This window comes from Pollicipes pollicipes, unplaced genomic scaffold, assembly GCF_011947565.3.
Source record: "Pollicipes pollicipes isolate AB1234 unplaced genomic scaffold, Ppol_2.1 Scaffold_3447;HRSCAF=4054_pilon_pilon_pilon, whole genome shotgun sequence".
NCBI lineage: Eukaryota > Metazoa > Arthropoda > Thecostraca > Pollicipedomorpha > Pollicipedidae > Pollicipes > Pollicipes pollicipes.
Window position 1 is genome coordinate 10,931,014 of NW_023596297.1, and position 14,738 is coordinate 10,945,751.

A 14,738-nucleotide genomic window follows, 5' to 3' on the forward strand; every position below is an offset into this window, starting at 1 on the left:
AGCTTGGACAGGAGCGAAGGTGACACCCATGTTCCTCTTCATTAGGTTATGTAGATGGAAGGTAAAGAGAAAAATTGAACTATGGAGTTGCCTGTGAAAGACGTTATAAATGTAAAGACATAAGAAGAGAGTTAGTAAAGACGTTAGTTAAAGCGTGATTTTTGGATGGAGCCCATCCTTAGTTCTGTGATTGAGCCGCGCGCGTCTTGGGCAGAGATGTAAATACTAATGTCCATGTAGTCTCTGTCACTCTGTAACGATGGCTGAGAGTTTTATGGTGCAGCAACTTCAAATGGTCATACAGCGCCCAGACTCTCAATCTGCAAGAAAGGCTGAGAACGTCTTGGATCTTGTTATTGTTGTGAGCATCGGACATATGATTATAGTTTAAGTTCAGTTCAAATAGTTTTGTATGAGACAGTTTTAAGCACTTCGTCAGCGTTTTGATGCGATGTCACAGCCCTGGCAGTCCTTCCCTTGGCCGTTAGCATTACGTTCACCATATGTAGTGATGTCATACCGTCGCACCGGTCCTTCCCTCGGATGAGGTTACCCAGCTGTAAAGAATACGTCATGTTCCGTTGAATCTGGGAAGTAAAGGGCCCCCCACGCTAGCACATCAGGTCCGATGTATTCTTCCGCGAACAGATCTGAAACATCAAGTGAAGCAGTGAGGAGCGAGGGGTCACGACATCCAGACTGTATAACAACTTGCCCTCAACTCTCAAACATGAATCGCATCGCTAGCCCCACTTCGTGGGAAGCCGGCGCACTCAGTACCACCAGCTGGGCGCAGCCATGGGTACCCTCGCCGCCCCCGCTGCCGCTCCGCCGGCCTGCCGGCCCGGCCCGAGCGGCGGCGGCGGCCGCTGCTGGGCCCGCTCGGCCCGGTCGGGCCGTGCGCCCAGCCGATCCCAGCCGGCCAGCCGGATGTTGGCGTTACGCGCAGGAAATGAGCGTCATTGCCGGCCCCGGAGCCTGCGTCGCATGGCCGCCGCCACTTGGCGCCGCATGGCCGCCGCCGTCGGGCTCGGCTGGCGATGGGGGCAGCCCGGCCGGCTCTCCTCCGACCCGCAGCGTGACCGGTCTGACCCCGGTCTGACCTGTGACCTCTGTCTGATTATGACGCCGACCAGGCCTGTGACCCCGGTCTGACTCGTGACCCCGGCCTGACTGTAACCCCGCCAGACCTGTGACCTCGATTTGACCTGTGGCCCGGTCAAACCTGTGACCCCGGTCTGACCTGTGACCCCGGTCTGATTAAGGTCACGGACTGACCTGTGACCCCGTCTGATTGTGACTCGCGTCGGATCTGTGACCTCGGTTTGACCTGTGATTGCCTTTGTCGGTTGGCTTGTTTAGCCCCGGCCTTGTTGTTCAACTATGACGTCATGTTTCTCGTGCATATGACGTCATGTTTCTCGTGCACAGCAGCACTTGCACGCGTTTGACGCGATGTCGTGTTCTGAGATTCTACGCGTAGGTATGCGCTGGGTCCTACAAATCGTTGGCTGCGTTGCGATATTAAGGAATGGCGCAGGGGAGTCGGCGGCCTGATGTATGAGAGCCGCCGCTGTGTCTCCTGGGACGGCGGCGACGGCGGCGGGCCGGCTTGCTCCGTCCTACCCCAGGCGCCACGCGGAATGGCGATGTCGTGATGCCGCCGGCCCCTGTGGACCCGGACCGTGACTTCCCAACCCCTGGCCGGTGAATGTCTGTGGGCCGACGCTGGCACGCGTCCACCGTCCGTGGCGCGCTGGCGGCCGACCGCCCGTCACGTGACAGCGTCACGGACGTGTTTTGACCGTAACACGCCGCTGGTGGTGTCGATTCCCGATGGTAACCGTGACGCGTTGCGTTTCAGGAGCGGATCGAGTACATTTTCCTGGTGATCTTCACGACAGAGTGCGTCATGAGGATCATAGCTTACGGCTTTGTGTTACATCCAGGCGCGTACTTACGCAATGTCTGGAATATCCTCGATTTTAGCATAGTTGTTATAGGGTGAGTACTGACCAGTCGTAGATGGGAGTGCGTTTTTTAAACTTGTTGTTGGCCTCGCAGCTATGTTATGCGTGCCTATGTGTTTGTGTCACCATTGTGTTTGGCATACTTCACCGTAAGGTAAGTTGTTGTTCGTCCTGAGCCCTTCAGTTTGATAAACGTCCTTTCCGGCCTGAGATATGGCGTAGGCTCTGTGTGCCACGTACCATCTTTTGTGTTTGCTAAGGTTGCATTGGGGCTAGTCTGATAATATCATCCCGTGGTCTGCAGATGACTGTTTACCCCGTTTACGATGGTGTATATGTCGGCAGGGGCCATGCGAGATATGGGCAGGGTGGTGGTGTATTGCGTTCCATAATCGCGCCGTGGTATCAATCATGCAGGCCCCATGCATTTCGTCGGACCCATGAGAATGTTACGACATAAATCATGCCAGCACTATGCATTTCGTAAGCATATGACCGGTGGGAAGGGTGCTGATGAGGGCGTTTAGCGCGGTCTTCTCCATGCATGCGGTAATGAACTGTCTCGACGAACCACTTCAATCAACTCTCCATGCCAGTGCTGTGTGTATGTGTGCACGCTCTCGCGCGCACGCGTGTTGTGCTCCGAGTGGCCGGCCTGCAAGCATGGTCCGGTCCAGTCCGGTGGTCCGGTCCGGTCCGGTCCGGTAGTCCGGTCCGGTCCGGTGGTCCGGTCCGGTCCGGTGGTCCGGTTCGGTCCGGTGGTCCGGTCCGGTCCGCCGTGTCCTTACCCCGCCGTGCGAGCCAGTGCGGCTCGGTCCCCCTTGCCACGCCTACCCCCCCCCCCCCCCTCCACACACACTGAGTCACACCTCCTCCTGCCGGCAGTATCGTCAGCACGGCGCTCTCTTCGCTTATAGAGGAGGGCTTCGACGTGAAGGCGCTGCGAGCGTTTCGGGTGCTGAGGCCGCTGCGACTGGTGTCCGGAGTACCGAGTGAGTGGCCGTCGCTCGCCGCCGAGCTCCGCTCGCCGCTGACCATAGCTCGCCGCCGAGCCCCGCTCGTCGCTGAGCCCAGGTCGCCGCTGAGCCTCTCTCGCCGCTGAACCTCGCTCACCGCTGAGCCTCGTTCGCCGCTGAGCCTTGCTCGCCGCTGAACCTTGCTCACCGCTGAGCCTCGCTCGCCGCCGAGCCCCGCTCACCGCCGAGCCCCGCTCGCCGCCGAGCCCCGCTCGCCACTGAGTCCCGCTCGCGCTCGACGGCCGCCGGCCACCGGGACGGACCGGGACGCCACCTCATAACGCCGCCGGCCGCTTCTTGTGACGCTGCCGGCCGTCTCCCAACGCGCCAATTGACGTCGACATGTCGTAGAAAGTGATACTGGATCTGTCGCGGGAGGCGGTTTCGTAGCGGGGCGAGCGGGCCCTCGGCGCGCGTCAGGGGCCCCCCTGGCGGTCGGCGGACCTCGCCGGCGTGCGGCCGCCTCCCCCGCGTCCCGCCCGGTCCGGCGGGCTCGGACCTGTCGGCGTGGGCCGCGCGGCGAGCCCGGCGCCATGCATTATTTGGCGCCGGCCGCGGCCGGCCGGTCACCGGCCCGGCGACTATCCGCCGGGATCGCGGCCGGCGCCGGCGTGTGGCGCCGCTCTCCGCCATCGACCCCGCCGGCCGGCGCCGCTGTCAGCTCTGACAGGTGGGGCCGACGCGCTGTCCGGCACGGGTCACGCGCCGCCGGCCGCGACCTCCCCCGCGGCCGGCGGTGGGCTCGCCCGCGCGGCTCTCCGTCGGTCCCCTGACCTCCGGGAGGGGCGGGTCGCGCTGGGACGCGACGGTCGTGAATGTTTCAGCCCGGAGCGCGACAGCAATGTTACTGGCCCGTGTGAGGCGACGACGGGTCCCTGCCGCGGCTGGCGCTGGAGTCAGGAGGGACCTGTCCGGGGCAGAGGCGCCAGTCCCATTCGAGGGCAGAGGCGCGGTCCCTCTGGGAGACGGAGGCGCGGTCCTTCGTGGGATAGAGGTACGGTTCTTCGTGGGACAGAGGTACGGTCCTTCCCGGTACAGAGGCGCGGCCCCTCCCGAGGACAGGGGCACGGCCCCTCTCGAAGGCAGAGCGGTGGTCCCTCTCGGGGGCGGAGACACGTTCCCTCCCGGGGCAGAGGCGCGGTCCCTCCTGGGGGACGCAGGCGTGATCCCTCCTGGGGCCGAGGCGAGACGCCACTGAGCACCGACGGCGGCCACTGGCGTCGGGCGCTCGACGCCCGGCCGGCGGCCGGAGCCGCGCGTGTCGATCGAACGGTGCACTCCTGATCAAAGGTGCCAGCGATATCAAAGCAGGCGTCAGCTGGCTGTATGGACCGGTGTCGGCCGGCGGACGGCCGTGTTTTCGTGTGGGATTTGCGATATGTGACAAGAGAAAAGTACGCGATGGCAGTAACGAGGACGAACTGTGCATTTGTTGGCTTAGACCTTTTGTTATAAATGAACTCGGTGTATGTGGAGTGCGGGCTCTAAGTGCGAAGAATGGCCATGCCAGACATTGCTGTGCCGTGTCGCTGTTCCGTGCTCCTTGCGCGCCTGGCGGACTTGTTGCGCGTGCCGTTGAATACCGCTCGCATCATTCACCCGTGACATTCAGCCTTCGCGCCGTGGCGGCGTCTGAGGCGGTCTGGTCCGCCCCAACTGGCCTCGTGACCTGCTCGCAGTGAGAGCCGGCCGTGTCCACCCCCCCCCCCCCCCGACCCACACCCCGGCCCCACATTGCAGGCAGCCGCCGCTGTGCCAGAGGGCCGGTTGTCTGACGCGCCGGCTCCGTTCCAGGTCTGCAGGTGGTCCTTAACTCCATCCTGCGAGCCATGGTGCCTTTGCTTCACATAGCGCTCCTTGTGATATTCGTCATCATCATCTATGCCATTATCGGGCTGGAGCTGTTCAAGGGCAAGCTCCATCAGACCTGTTTCCACAACGTGACAGGTAAGGAGGCTCGTAATGTGTTGTTTGAGATGAAGCACGCCGTGTGCTCTTCTACACGATGGTGGGCTTATGGGGGCAGCTCTTCTACACGATGATGGGTGTGTGAGCCCAATATTGCCTCGGTACTTGGTGCTCCCATAAGGTCCAGTCAACACCGGCATAGCGGCAGGTCCGTAGGTGCTGCTCTCTTGCGGACACACGGCGCCTGGCGTGCGTGCCCATGTTCGTCATGCGTCGAGACAGCGGTCGTAATGCATGCAAAGTGTCGAGGAAGTGTATGTGACGCGCTGAGGTCCGATCTCCCGCATCGTGGCATTTGAGAGGTGCGCGCGAGTCGTGCGGCTGGCGCGGTCTGGAGCGGTCTGGGGTGGCGTGATCACAAGGCAGTGCCGGCCGGGGGTATCCTCCGGGCTCCGGGTTGGCCGGGGTATCCTGCGGCCTCCGGGCCGGCCGCCGCTGGCGTGGGAAGCGCCTGGGTATCGTCGGTGTGACGGGCCGCGGCGCCGCTCGCGAAGGTCGCGCGGCGCCGCGGCCACGCGCGCCCGCCGGCGGGACGCAGTCGCCTGCCCTGAGGCAGAGCGATGAGACAGCGCTGGCCTGCCAGCGGGACCTCGGCGCACACGGCTCAGCTCGCTGCTGAGAGCGTTGCGAGCGGTGGGTTCACACGGCTTTGGCGTGGACGTGGTACGGCCACCGGCAGCCGGAGGCGCTCCAGCTTCTGCCTCACACGTAGAGGTGACCGGCGAATGGACGAGAATGGGGCCGGTCAAACACGCGGCGAACTCCCCTCCGGGGGCACGTAGCGCGATGTTGTGTGAAGGAAGAAGGCCTGAGACGCTGGCTGCCATCATCCGCGGTCGCCGTTTGCTCCCGGTCAGACAGGACCGCGGGCGATCGGTCGTCCGCCGCATTCTCCGAGGTGACGGGACGCAGGGGATGCAGGGGGCGGGACACGATGGCGCGTCGGGCCGCTCTGACCGCCCGGTCTCCGCGCCCGTGGACCGGCCGAGCGGCGCCGTTGCGCGGCCGCTGCCGACCGCTCGCCGGACAGGGGCCGGCCGAGCGCGCCGCAGTCGTCCCGCCCGCGCTCCGGCTGCCGGCGCCTTCGCCGCCACCGCGCTCTGCGTGCCGCCGGCCGTCGGCGCGCCCGGGCCGGCTGGTGGCTGCCTTCCGGCGCCTGACGCCCCGGGGGTCACGCGTCGGTGGCCGGCCGTCGGCAGACACCTGTCGCCGGCAGCGGCCGCCGCCGCGCCCGATTGGCCGGATTGATTCGGCGTCCGGCCGTCGCCGCCCTAATGAGCCCGCCGCTGAATGCATTCTTGTGTGGTGCGGCGTCCGCGTGAGCCTCTTCAGCGGCCACGGCGCCGGTCGCCGCCGCCGCCGCCGCAGACTCGGTGCCCTGGTGCCGTCCGTGGGCGCGTCGGCGCGACCTGCCGCGGCGGGATGCGGTGACGCTGGAGTCGCTGAGCGGCGGCAGCGCGCCACCCGTCACGTCCTCACTTACTGCCCGGCCTGGCGCGCAACGGCCGCCGAATGTCGTCCTCGCAGGCCGCCGAATGTCGTCCTCGCAGGCCGCCGAATGTCGTCCTCACAGGCCTCCGAATGTCGTCCTCACAGGCCTCCGAATGTCGTCCTCACAGGCCGCCGAATGTCGTCCTCGCAGGCCGCCGAATGTTGTCCTCACAGGCCGCCGAGTGTCGTCCTCACAGGCCGCCGAATGTCGTCCTCGCAGGCCGCCGAATGTCGTCCTCACAGGCCGCCGAATGTCGTCCTCACAGGCCTCCGAATGTCGTCCTCACAGGCCGCCGAATGTCGTCCTCACAGGCCGCCGAATGTCGTCCTCACAGGCCGCCGAATGTCGTCCTCACAGGCCGCCGAATGTCGTCCTCACAGGCTTCCGAATGTCGTCCTCACAGGCCGCCGAATGTCGTCCTCACAGGCCGCCGAATGTCGTCCTCGCAGGCCGCCGAATGTTGTCCTCACAGGTCGCCGAATGGCGTCCTCACAGGCCGCCGAATGTCGTCCTCACAGGCCGCCGAATGTCGTCCTCACAGGCCGCCGAATGGCGTCCTCACAGGCCGCCGAATGGCGTCCTCACAGGCCGCCGAATGGCGTCCTCACAGGCCGCTGTGCGGCTATTGCCGCGCACCGTACGGCGTCCGGGCTCGTCGACAGCCTCCCGAGGGAGTCGGTCGACGCTGCGGCGGCCGGCCGACGCGCGGCGGCTGGCGCTGTGACGCCGGAGCGCGGCGGCTGCCGCGCCCGGTCCGGGCCGCCGGCCCGGACGGCCCACGTTCCCAGAACGTCGGCCGTAGCGCGCAGTAGCTGCAGCGTCGCTCTCAGTCGGCGCCGCGCTGTCGTGCTCGGGCGCGGCTGGATGAGCGATGGAAATTGACCGGCCGGCTTCGGGCACGGGTATTTCTGTCCCGGGCACGAGCACGCGGCCGGGTCGGTCGGTACAACCCACGCGCGCCGCGCGAGAGAATCCGGACCCGGTGGTCGCGTCTGCCGGCGCTCGGCGTCGGGCCGCGGCGCTGTGTGATGCGAGCCTTCGGGCCCAGAGCAGGCTGAAATAGGCCTGCTCGCCACCACCGGCGGCAGCCTACGCGGCCCGGCGGGACAGCGCGCAAGGGAAGCGACCCGCGACCCGTCTGTGACCGCGCCGTCCGGCCGCAGGTGAAATGATGGAGACGCCGCCGCCGTGCGCCATGACCGACAGCAGCGGCTACCATTGTCCTGCGTTGTACGAGTGTCGGGACGGTTGGGTCGGCCCCAACTTCGGCATCACCAACTTCGACAACTTCGGCCTGGCCATGCTGACCGTGTTCCAGTGCATCACCATGGAGGGCTGGACGGACGTCATGTATTACGTGAGTGGCGGCCCGGCCGCCGCCTGCCTCGCAGGCCCCGGCACGGAAGTGAGCGCTGTCGCGACTAACGTACAGACGCGCAGTTCGGGCGGCGCCGCAGGCCAGGGTTGCTGGTCAGTCTGCCAGGCTTGCTGGTCAGTATTTGAGCCGTTGGCATTCCAACCGTGCAGTTCGAACCGTCTCGTGACTTGTAATGTTGTGATGCGTGTGATATTGCCTTCGTCGCTCAATCATGTATCGTGTTTTGCCGAGCATGGATGACAAATTCGTCTGAATACGAAAGCGTGCGTTGTTTTTATCGCGACTCCGAGCGAAGTGTCCTGTCTGACCGTGCTGGAGGCTGTGAGGCTGACCGGCTGTGACACTGTATGCACCATGTAAACACTAGCTCGCTCTCAGCCCCGCTGCTGCCCAGCGTCCCTGGCCGGCCAGTCGTGCGCCGCTGGAGCCTGGCTGGCCCCGCTAACGCCGCGTTGACAGGGGACTGGCGGCGGCGTAGCGGCGTTTGTTGCGACGGGTGACGGGATGGGCCGGGAGGCCGGACGCCGGGCCGACGGCGGCGGGCCGAGCGGCTCACCCCCATCCGGCGACTCGCCCTCCCCCCGCCCCCGCCCCCGCCACCTCGCCCCCGCGCCGGCCGCGACGCCCGGCCAGCGTCCCCAGACACGAGACCGTGCGGAGTGCGTGGCGCTCAGCTGTTCACGTCACAGCGGGGGCGGGGCTGAGTCAGCTGAGGAGGGTCAGAGTCCGGACCGGCGTGGGATGCCCCGGGGCCCGAGTCACGGGCGGGGTATGCGACCCGCCGGGGTCGGCTGACGGAGCGCCGGCCCGGCGAGGGTGCGCCGCCCGGCCCGGCCGCCGCCGACCGCCGCCTCTGTAACACTGTCTCTGCCTCGTCCGCTTTAGATGAATGACGCGCTCGGCAGCAGCTGGCCGTGGATCTATTTCTTGACCCTCATCATCCTGGGCTCCTTCTTTGTGCTTAACCTCGTCCTTGGTGTGCTAAGCGGGTAAGTTCGGCGCGGCGTGTGCGGGGCCCGGCGCGGCGCCCGCGCCTACCCGTGTGCGCGTGTGGTGTTCATTTTGAGGTGCACCTCCGCTTCCAGCCGTCCCTGCCGCACCCGCGCCCCCAAGCTGGCTTTCTGTGTACCCCGTGGCGGGTGTGTGCTGGGGAGGGTCGGCGCGCGGCGCGCGGCGCCCTCTTGTGGTGACGGGCGTCGGGCAGGGCTGGCGGCCGCCGGCTGCATCGTCCTGCGGAGTTGAGTGGGGTGGTCAGCGACTCCAGTAAAGGTGCGGAAGAAGCGCCGACTCGCGGGCTGGGGCGACCCGCCTGCTGGGCGCCCGCACTCCCCATCCCCTCCCACTCCATGCCCCGGGAGTGCAGGGCTCGCGCTTGGACTCGGAAGGGGGGTGGAGTTCACTCAGATGTCGGGGGTCGATCTCCCCGTCTCATTGGTCAGGCAGGGTCTCAAAGCGGATGGATACGCCCAGTCCCAGAGAGCGGGAGAGCCAGCCTCCCCGTTCTATCTGTCCCGCTTGACCCAAAGGACAGGAGTGCGGCCAGTCTCAAGGGTGAAGGGAAAGGGGGAGGAGGAGAAGCCAGCTCGCAGTCCCTTGAGTCACGCTCAGCCCGGGAGGGTGGCCCGTCCTCGGTCGGCGGCGCCGGCACGCCCCGATCCTGCCTCTGCCCGCCCGCCTCCTGATGTGCCGTTGTCGGGTGCCGCCGGCCGGCGCAGGTCGGCCGGCGCCGGTGCCGGTGCCGGTGGTGGGCGTGTGTGCGGGACACGGGCGGCGCCTGCCGGCGGCCGCCCGGCCGGCCGGTCGGCCGGCGCGCGCCCACATTGTAGGCCGCATGTGTCACCCACTCCACACGACAGCTCGAGACGAGGCCACTCTCTGGATGGCGTGCCCTGCATGGTGTGGCCGGCCGGCGGTGCTCCGGCGGCGCCGGCCATCGCTGACGTTTTGTTTCTCCCGCACCCCAGATTCAGGACGCTTCCGGACAGTCGTGGCCGTGGATCTATTTCATATCAATGATGATCGTCGGCGCGTTCTTTGTAATGAACCTTATTCTGGGCGTGTTGAGCGGGTGAGTTCAGCGGCCCTGGCCGAGACGCTGTCTCTGTCACTGTCACGCCGCACGCGCTGCGGACGTGCACGTGCACGTGCCGCACGTGCCACGCGCCCGCGCGCGCGCCGGCCGCCACAACTGTCACCGACGGGCCGCGCTGCGGTGCCGCCGTTTTGTTTCGTCACTGTAGTGATGTTTTGAGATCGGATTAACAGGCAGCTCAAACACATTGAAACTGGCTCGTTCGTTTCGTCTCGCCCGCTACGCTTTGTGGCACGGCTGGGAAATCGGTGGTCCTTTTCAAGTGCGCTGACTTGAGTGGTCACTGGCACCTTTTGAAATGTTCGCTGGCAACGTTGCTGCACCTTTTGGCACTTTCGACGTTTCCTGCGATGCATCATTTAAAAGGTGGCGATTTGTTGATTGCTGGTGACGACGGAAACGAAATTGCCAGTGCGCCGTATTTACGGAATGGTCTTGGGTGCTCATTTTGTAGTCAGTTCGCCGTTAACATTATTGCATTTTTGCTGTCAGGACAGCCATTCGTAAGTTTAGTGGGTGTTCGGTTTTTGTTTGCGGGACGTTTTGGTTGACCTGTCTGGTCGGCCGGTGTGGTTGTGCTGGTAGACTGGTAGCATAGGTGGTACGTAACCACCCAGGCCCGGATCGCATGGTTCAGTTGGTTTCACACGAGCATGCCTTGTGCCCGCCCCTGCATTTTGACCCGCCGTTAGACCACCCTTGACCCGCACAAACGCTGCTTTGTCCGTATGTCGTTTGGGAGGTCTGCTGTAGGTATTTTGCGAACCGTTTGATCACGCCTTGCCCTAGTACTGAGTCATGTGTCGGCACTGTCGGCGCGCTACTCGCCGTCACTCATGTTATCCGCACCCCGCGCTGTTCGCGAGAGTCGGAATGCCGCCCGAGTCGGCGACGCGTAACGCTCGCAGTTGGTCTTGAAGGAGCGGTGGGGCCGCCCTCAGCGGCCGCCGCCTGCCATGTCGGTCCTCCTGGCGCCCCGCGGCGCGCCGCCGCCACCCGGCTGACCGGTCCGGGCGCCGGCAGAGAGTTCTCCAAGGAGCGCGAGAAGGCCAAGGCGCGCGGAGACTTCCAGAAGCTGCGCGAGAAGCAGCAGCTGGAGGAGGACCTGCGCGGCTACCTGGACTGGATCACGCAGGCCGAGTACCTCGAGCCGGAAGACGAGGCGCAGGGCGATGAGACCAAGCTGCGTGAGTGCACCGCGCTGGCGCGTGAGCAGATTGTCGGGCGCGCGACGCCGAGCCGCGCGGCCGTGTCGCGCTGCCCCGCCGAGGCCGCCGATCGGGAGCGGCACTAACCGCCTGTGTGCGATACGGAGTCAGAGTGAGCAGCTGCGGTGTAGACCCGACCGCCCTGTGCGTGGGTGTGCTGACCCGGCGCCGAGGGTGGTCCTCTGACCTGACCCCGTGGGGTCCGCCGGTGTCCGCCAGACGACAATGTGGAGGAGGACGACCCGCAGGCGGAGGACGGCGACCCTGTCGACAGCCGGCAGCTCTCCTGCTGGGCCAAGAAGCGCAAGGGCTTTGAGAAGTGAGTGGCGAGCGTGACTGGCTGGAGGCACCGGCGGGGCGCGGGGCCCGCCGACCGCGCCGGTCGTCAGCCGCCAGCCGAGCCTCGCTGTGGCTCTTGTCTCGTCAGGTCGGCCCGGGCGGGGCGGCTGGCCGCTCGGTGGTCTAGCTCGTGACCTGTAACGTAGCTCCGGGATTGGCACTTACGGTGGCGGCTGATTTCTGGTGCAGCTCCCAAGATCGGCCATGTTCCTGATTTGTACTGTATCTCCTGATATTCCTCGACGCCTGGCCGGCAGCGTGACGTCTTGGTTTATTCCTTTGCGCGAGGCCTGTACAGTGATTCGTTATGGTTTTCGTAGCGCCGCGCCTACACGCAAGTCGTGACGGTGGCTCCTGGCCCGTAGCGTAACCCGCGATCCGTGCTGTGGCCCCGATCCGTAACTCGGGTTTTACGCCGGGATTCCCGACTGGTAACACGTGTTGTCCACCGTGAGCCCATGCCTGTAGTGTAGCATCCTGTCTCGCGGCACCCGTGATCTGTAACACGGCCTGCGGTCCGTACGGTGACGCCCGACCTCCGTCGTGACCGGCGCCGTCCGACCGGGGCCGTGACCGTGACCGTGACCGTGACCGTGACCGTGACCTGTCTCCGCCCTCGCGTCAGGTGGAACCGCCGGATGAAGCGGTCCTTCCGCACGGCCGTCAAGTCGCAGTCCTTCTACTGGCTCATCATTCTGCTGGTGTTCCTGAACACGGGCGTGCTGGCCACCGAACACTACAATCAGCCCAAGTGGCTGGACAAGTTCCAGGGTTAGTGTGTGCTCGGGGCTGCCGATTGCCGGGGACTGTCCGCGGGGTGGCGCGGGACCCTGGGTCGCGTCTGGGCCCGCTGCCGACCCAGACGCCAGTCCCAGGGTTGGTGGGCACGGGACCGCGCTGCACCGCGGCCGGGCTCGGGTCGGTGCGGCACCCGCTGTCGCTCTTTGTCGGGTGTGGAGAGAATCTGGAGTGTGCGTGTGTGTTGGTGTGCACGCACCGGTGTATGTGTGTCACACGGCCCGGCGAACGGCGGCCATGCGTCCCCAGTCCGTGGTGATAGCGTGCTGGGACTCGGGTGGGACCGGGCCTGGTGGCGGCCGTCGTAGTGGGACCGGGGCTGGCGGCGGCGTGGGACCAGGGTCTGCGTCTGTGCTGGCGTTTGCGGCCTGTCTGTGTGTGCCTGGTGGGGCGTTAGCCACCGCACTGACGGGTCTCGGTGCCAGCTGAAGTCGGACGCTGGGCAGGCTGCACCCGGGCCATCTCAGGGCTGGATAGAACTAGAGAAATGATTCATTTCCGAGTAGACACTCCTCGATATTCTTAGCGTCATTGACGCAGGCCATCCGCGCATTGCGCTAAGGTGACGTAAGGCAATCAACGTGTTTTCCACTTGGTTGTTAGCATGCACACAAATGGGCCCTAACGCTGAATTGTGTACACCTTTAGACCATATGTTTAACTTGTTTGCGATATGATGATACGTTCAACTAAACCAAGATACATTCACCCTAAAGCGCATACTTCTACCCAGTACTACCTAAAACCACGTAAGGTAGAACCTCACGTAATGTTCGACATGCCGTAGCGTAAAAAAACGCCGTACGTCGTAGGCGTTACGTGACCTCCGCCCAAGAATCGCATCTGATGTGACGCAAGGTGCAAAGATGCATGTGGCTAGCTCCAGCTGTACCACAGCTACACCGAAAGCTGTCGTTGGACGGATACACGCCTGGCCGAGTCAGCACGACTGCTTACGTAACGGCCATCAAATAGATTGACGCTGCCGTCCTGAGACTCGTCACAGTCCGGCGGACTGAGCCCCCCGCGTGGCGCGCTGTTGGCGAAGGAAAGCGATCATGTACTTCGCCAATCACGTTAGGAATACCGGACATGCCGGTTGCGGCCGATGGCAGGGTCGCATGTCGTGCGCCGGTGCGGTGCGGCAGGTCGCTGGTCGGGCGTAACGGCCAGATGTGAGTGTGACACGTGCTGCCGTAACAGCCAGTTGGGGGGGGGGGGGTGAGTGAGAGGTGTGGGGGGGGGGGAGTGTACGTGCTCCCACAGACGGCGCATCATAACCATTGGGAAACGGTTGGCGACTGCCATGGTGGATCAACGTTTGTGGTGTGGGTGTGTGTGGGGTGTGTTGTGTTGTGTGTGTGTGTGTGTGTGTGTGTGGTGTGTGTGTGTGTGTGTGTGTGTGTTGTATGTGTCTGTGTATGTGTATGTGTATGTGTATGTGTATGTGTATGTGTGTGTATGTGGGTGTGAAGGGGGGGGGGGGCGGTGCGAGTGTGCGACTGGGTGGGTGGGTGTGAATTTCGTCTGCGATGCACGGTCATGTAAGCAGGTGGTGCCTTGTGTTGTTTTTGCACCATCCAGGGCCAGTCTGTCGCTCATGGCCAGTTACCACTTTCTGCGCTATGTACAAATATGTGTTCTGGGCTATCGTGACATCCGCTGGCTTTTTGTCCTGAGGCAAACATTTCGTGAAGCATTTGTTAGGCCCGGCCCCAGCGATTCCTGGCCCTAATTTTTGTGTCTGTCTTTTCAGAGATAACCAACCTGTTTTTCATCGTGCTTTTTACAATTGAGATGCTCATCAAAATGTACGCTCTCGGATTCCAGGTAAGTGGAAGACACCTCTTTCATTATCGTTGCGTCTGAAGAGAAATTCCGAAATAAGAATGCAACAGCGATTCCAGTTACGGAAATACAAATATGGAATCGGTTGATACATCACGCATTAGTTTGACAATTTGACGGACGTCTGCGGTTTCCTGTTGCAGAGCTATTTCGTGTCGCTGTTCAACCGCTTCGACTGTTTCGTGGTGATCAGCAGCATCATGGAGGTGCTGCTGACAAAGACTGGCGTCATGCCGCCTCTGGGCGTGTCCGTGCTCCGCTGCGTCCGCCTCTTGCGCGTGTTCAAGGTCACCAGGTCAGTCTGATGCGCTTGGAGGCCACGGAAGACGTCCGGGCGCGCGGGTCGGGGCACCCAAAGAGCCGCTCACTTGTGTCATCGGCCGCCGGGGCACAAAAGGACATTGACCTGAATCCACCCCAAACGAAAGATTTTGTTAACAACAGCTGAAGCCCCCCCCCCCCCCTCCTCTCCCAAAGAAAGAAACAGAACATTCTGTCACTTGGGGCAGTGCAGCGCTTCAGTGTAACTTGTAGCGAGCGACGGCCGGAAAGGTGTCGTGGAGAGTGGGCCTTTGCTGCGTTGGCGCTGTCTCGCCCCTCCCCTCTCGGCGCCGGCGGCAGCGTCTCGA

At 64.0% G+C, this 14,738-nt stretch overlaps 1 protein-coding gene across 13 annotated transcripts in view; it reads left to right on the plus strand.

Annotated features, from left to right (window-relative positions):
• Nucleotides 1–14,738, plus strand: part of Ca-alpha1D (Ca[2+]-channel protein alpha[[1]] subunit D) — a 66,109-nt gene that overhangs the window by 25,007 nt on the left and 26,364 nt on the right. For 12 of the 13 annotated variants that reach the window (XM_037213950.1, XM_037213946.1, XM_037213955.1 and 9 more), the window contains exons 3-12: nt 1,865–2,004; nt 2,856–2,962; nt 4,781–4,933; nt 7,610–7,803; nt 9,789–9,892; nt 10,940–11,103; nt 11,344–11,443; nt 12,089–12,234; nt 14,018–14,091; nt 14,253–14,404. In XM_037213950.1, coding sequence (XP_037069845.1) covers nt 1,865–2,004; nt 2,856–2,962; nt 4,781–4,933; nt 7,610–7,803; nt 9,789–9,892; nt 10,940–11,103; nt 11,344–11,443; nt 12,089–12,234; nt 14,018–14,091; nt 14,253–14,404 — 1,334 coding nt within the window. Of the gene's footprint in view, nt 1–1,864; nt 2,005–2,855; nt 2,963–4,780; nt 4,934–7,609; nt 7,804–8,709; nt 8,814–9,788; nt 9,893–10,939; nt 11,104–11,343; nt 11,444–12,088; nt 12,235–14,017; nt 14,092–14,252; nt 14,405–14,738 lie in introns of all 13 variants that reach the window. The other variant, XM_037213959.1, reaches the window with a different exon arrangement.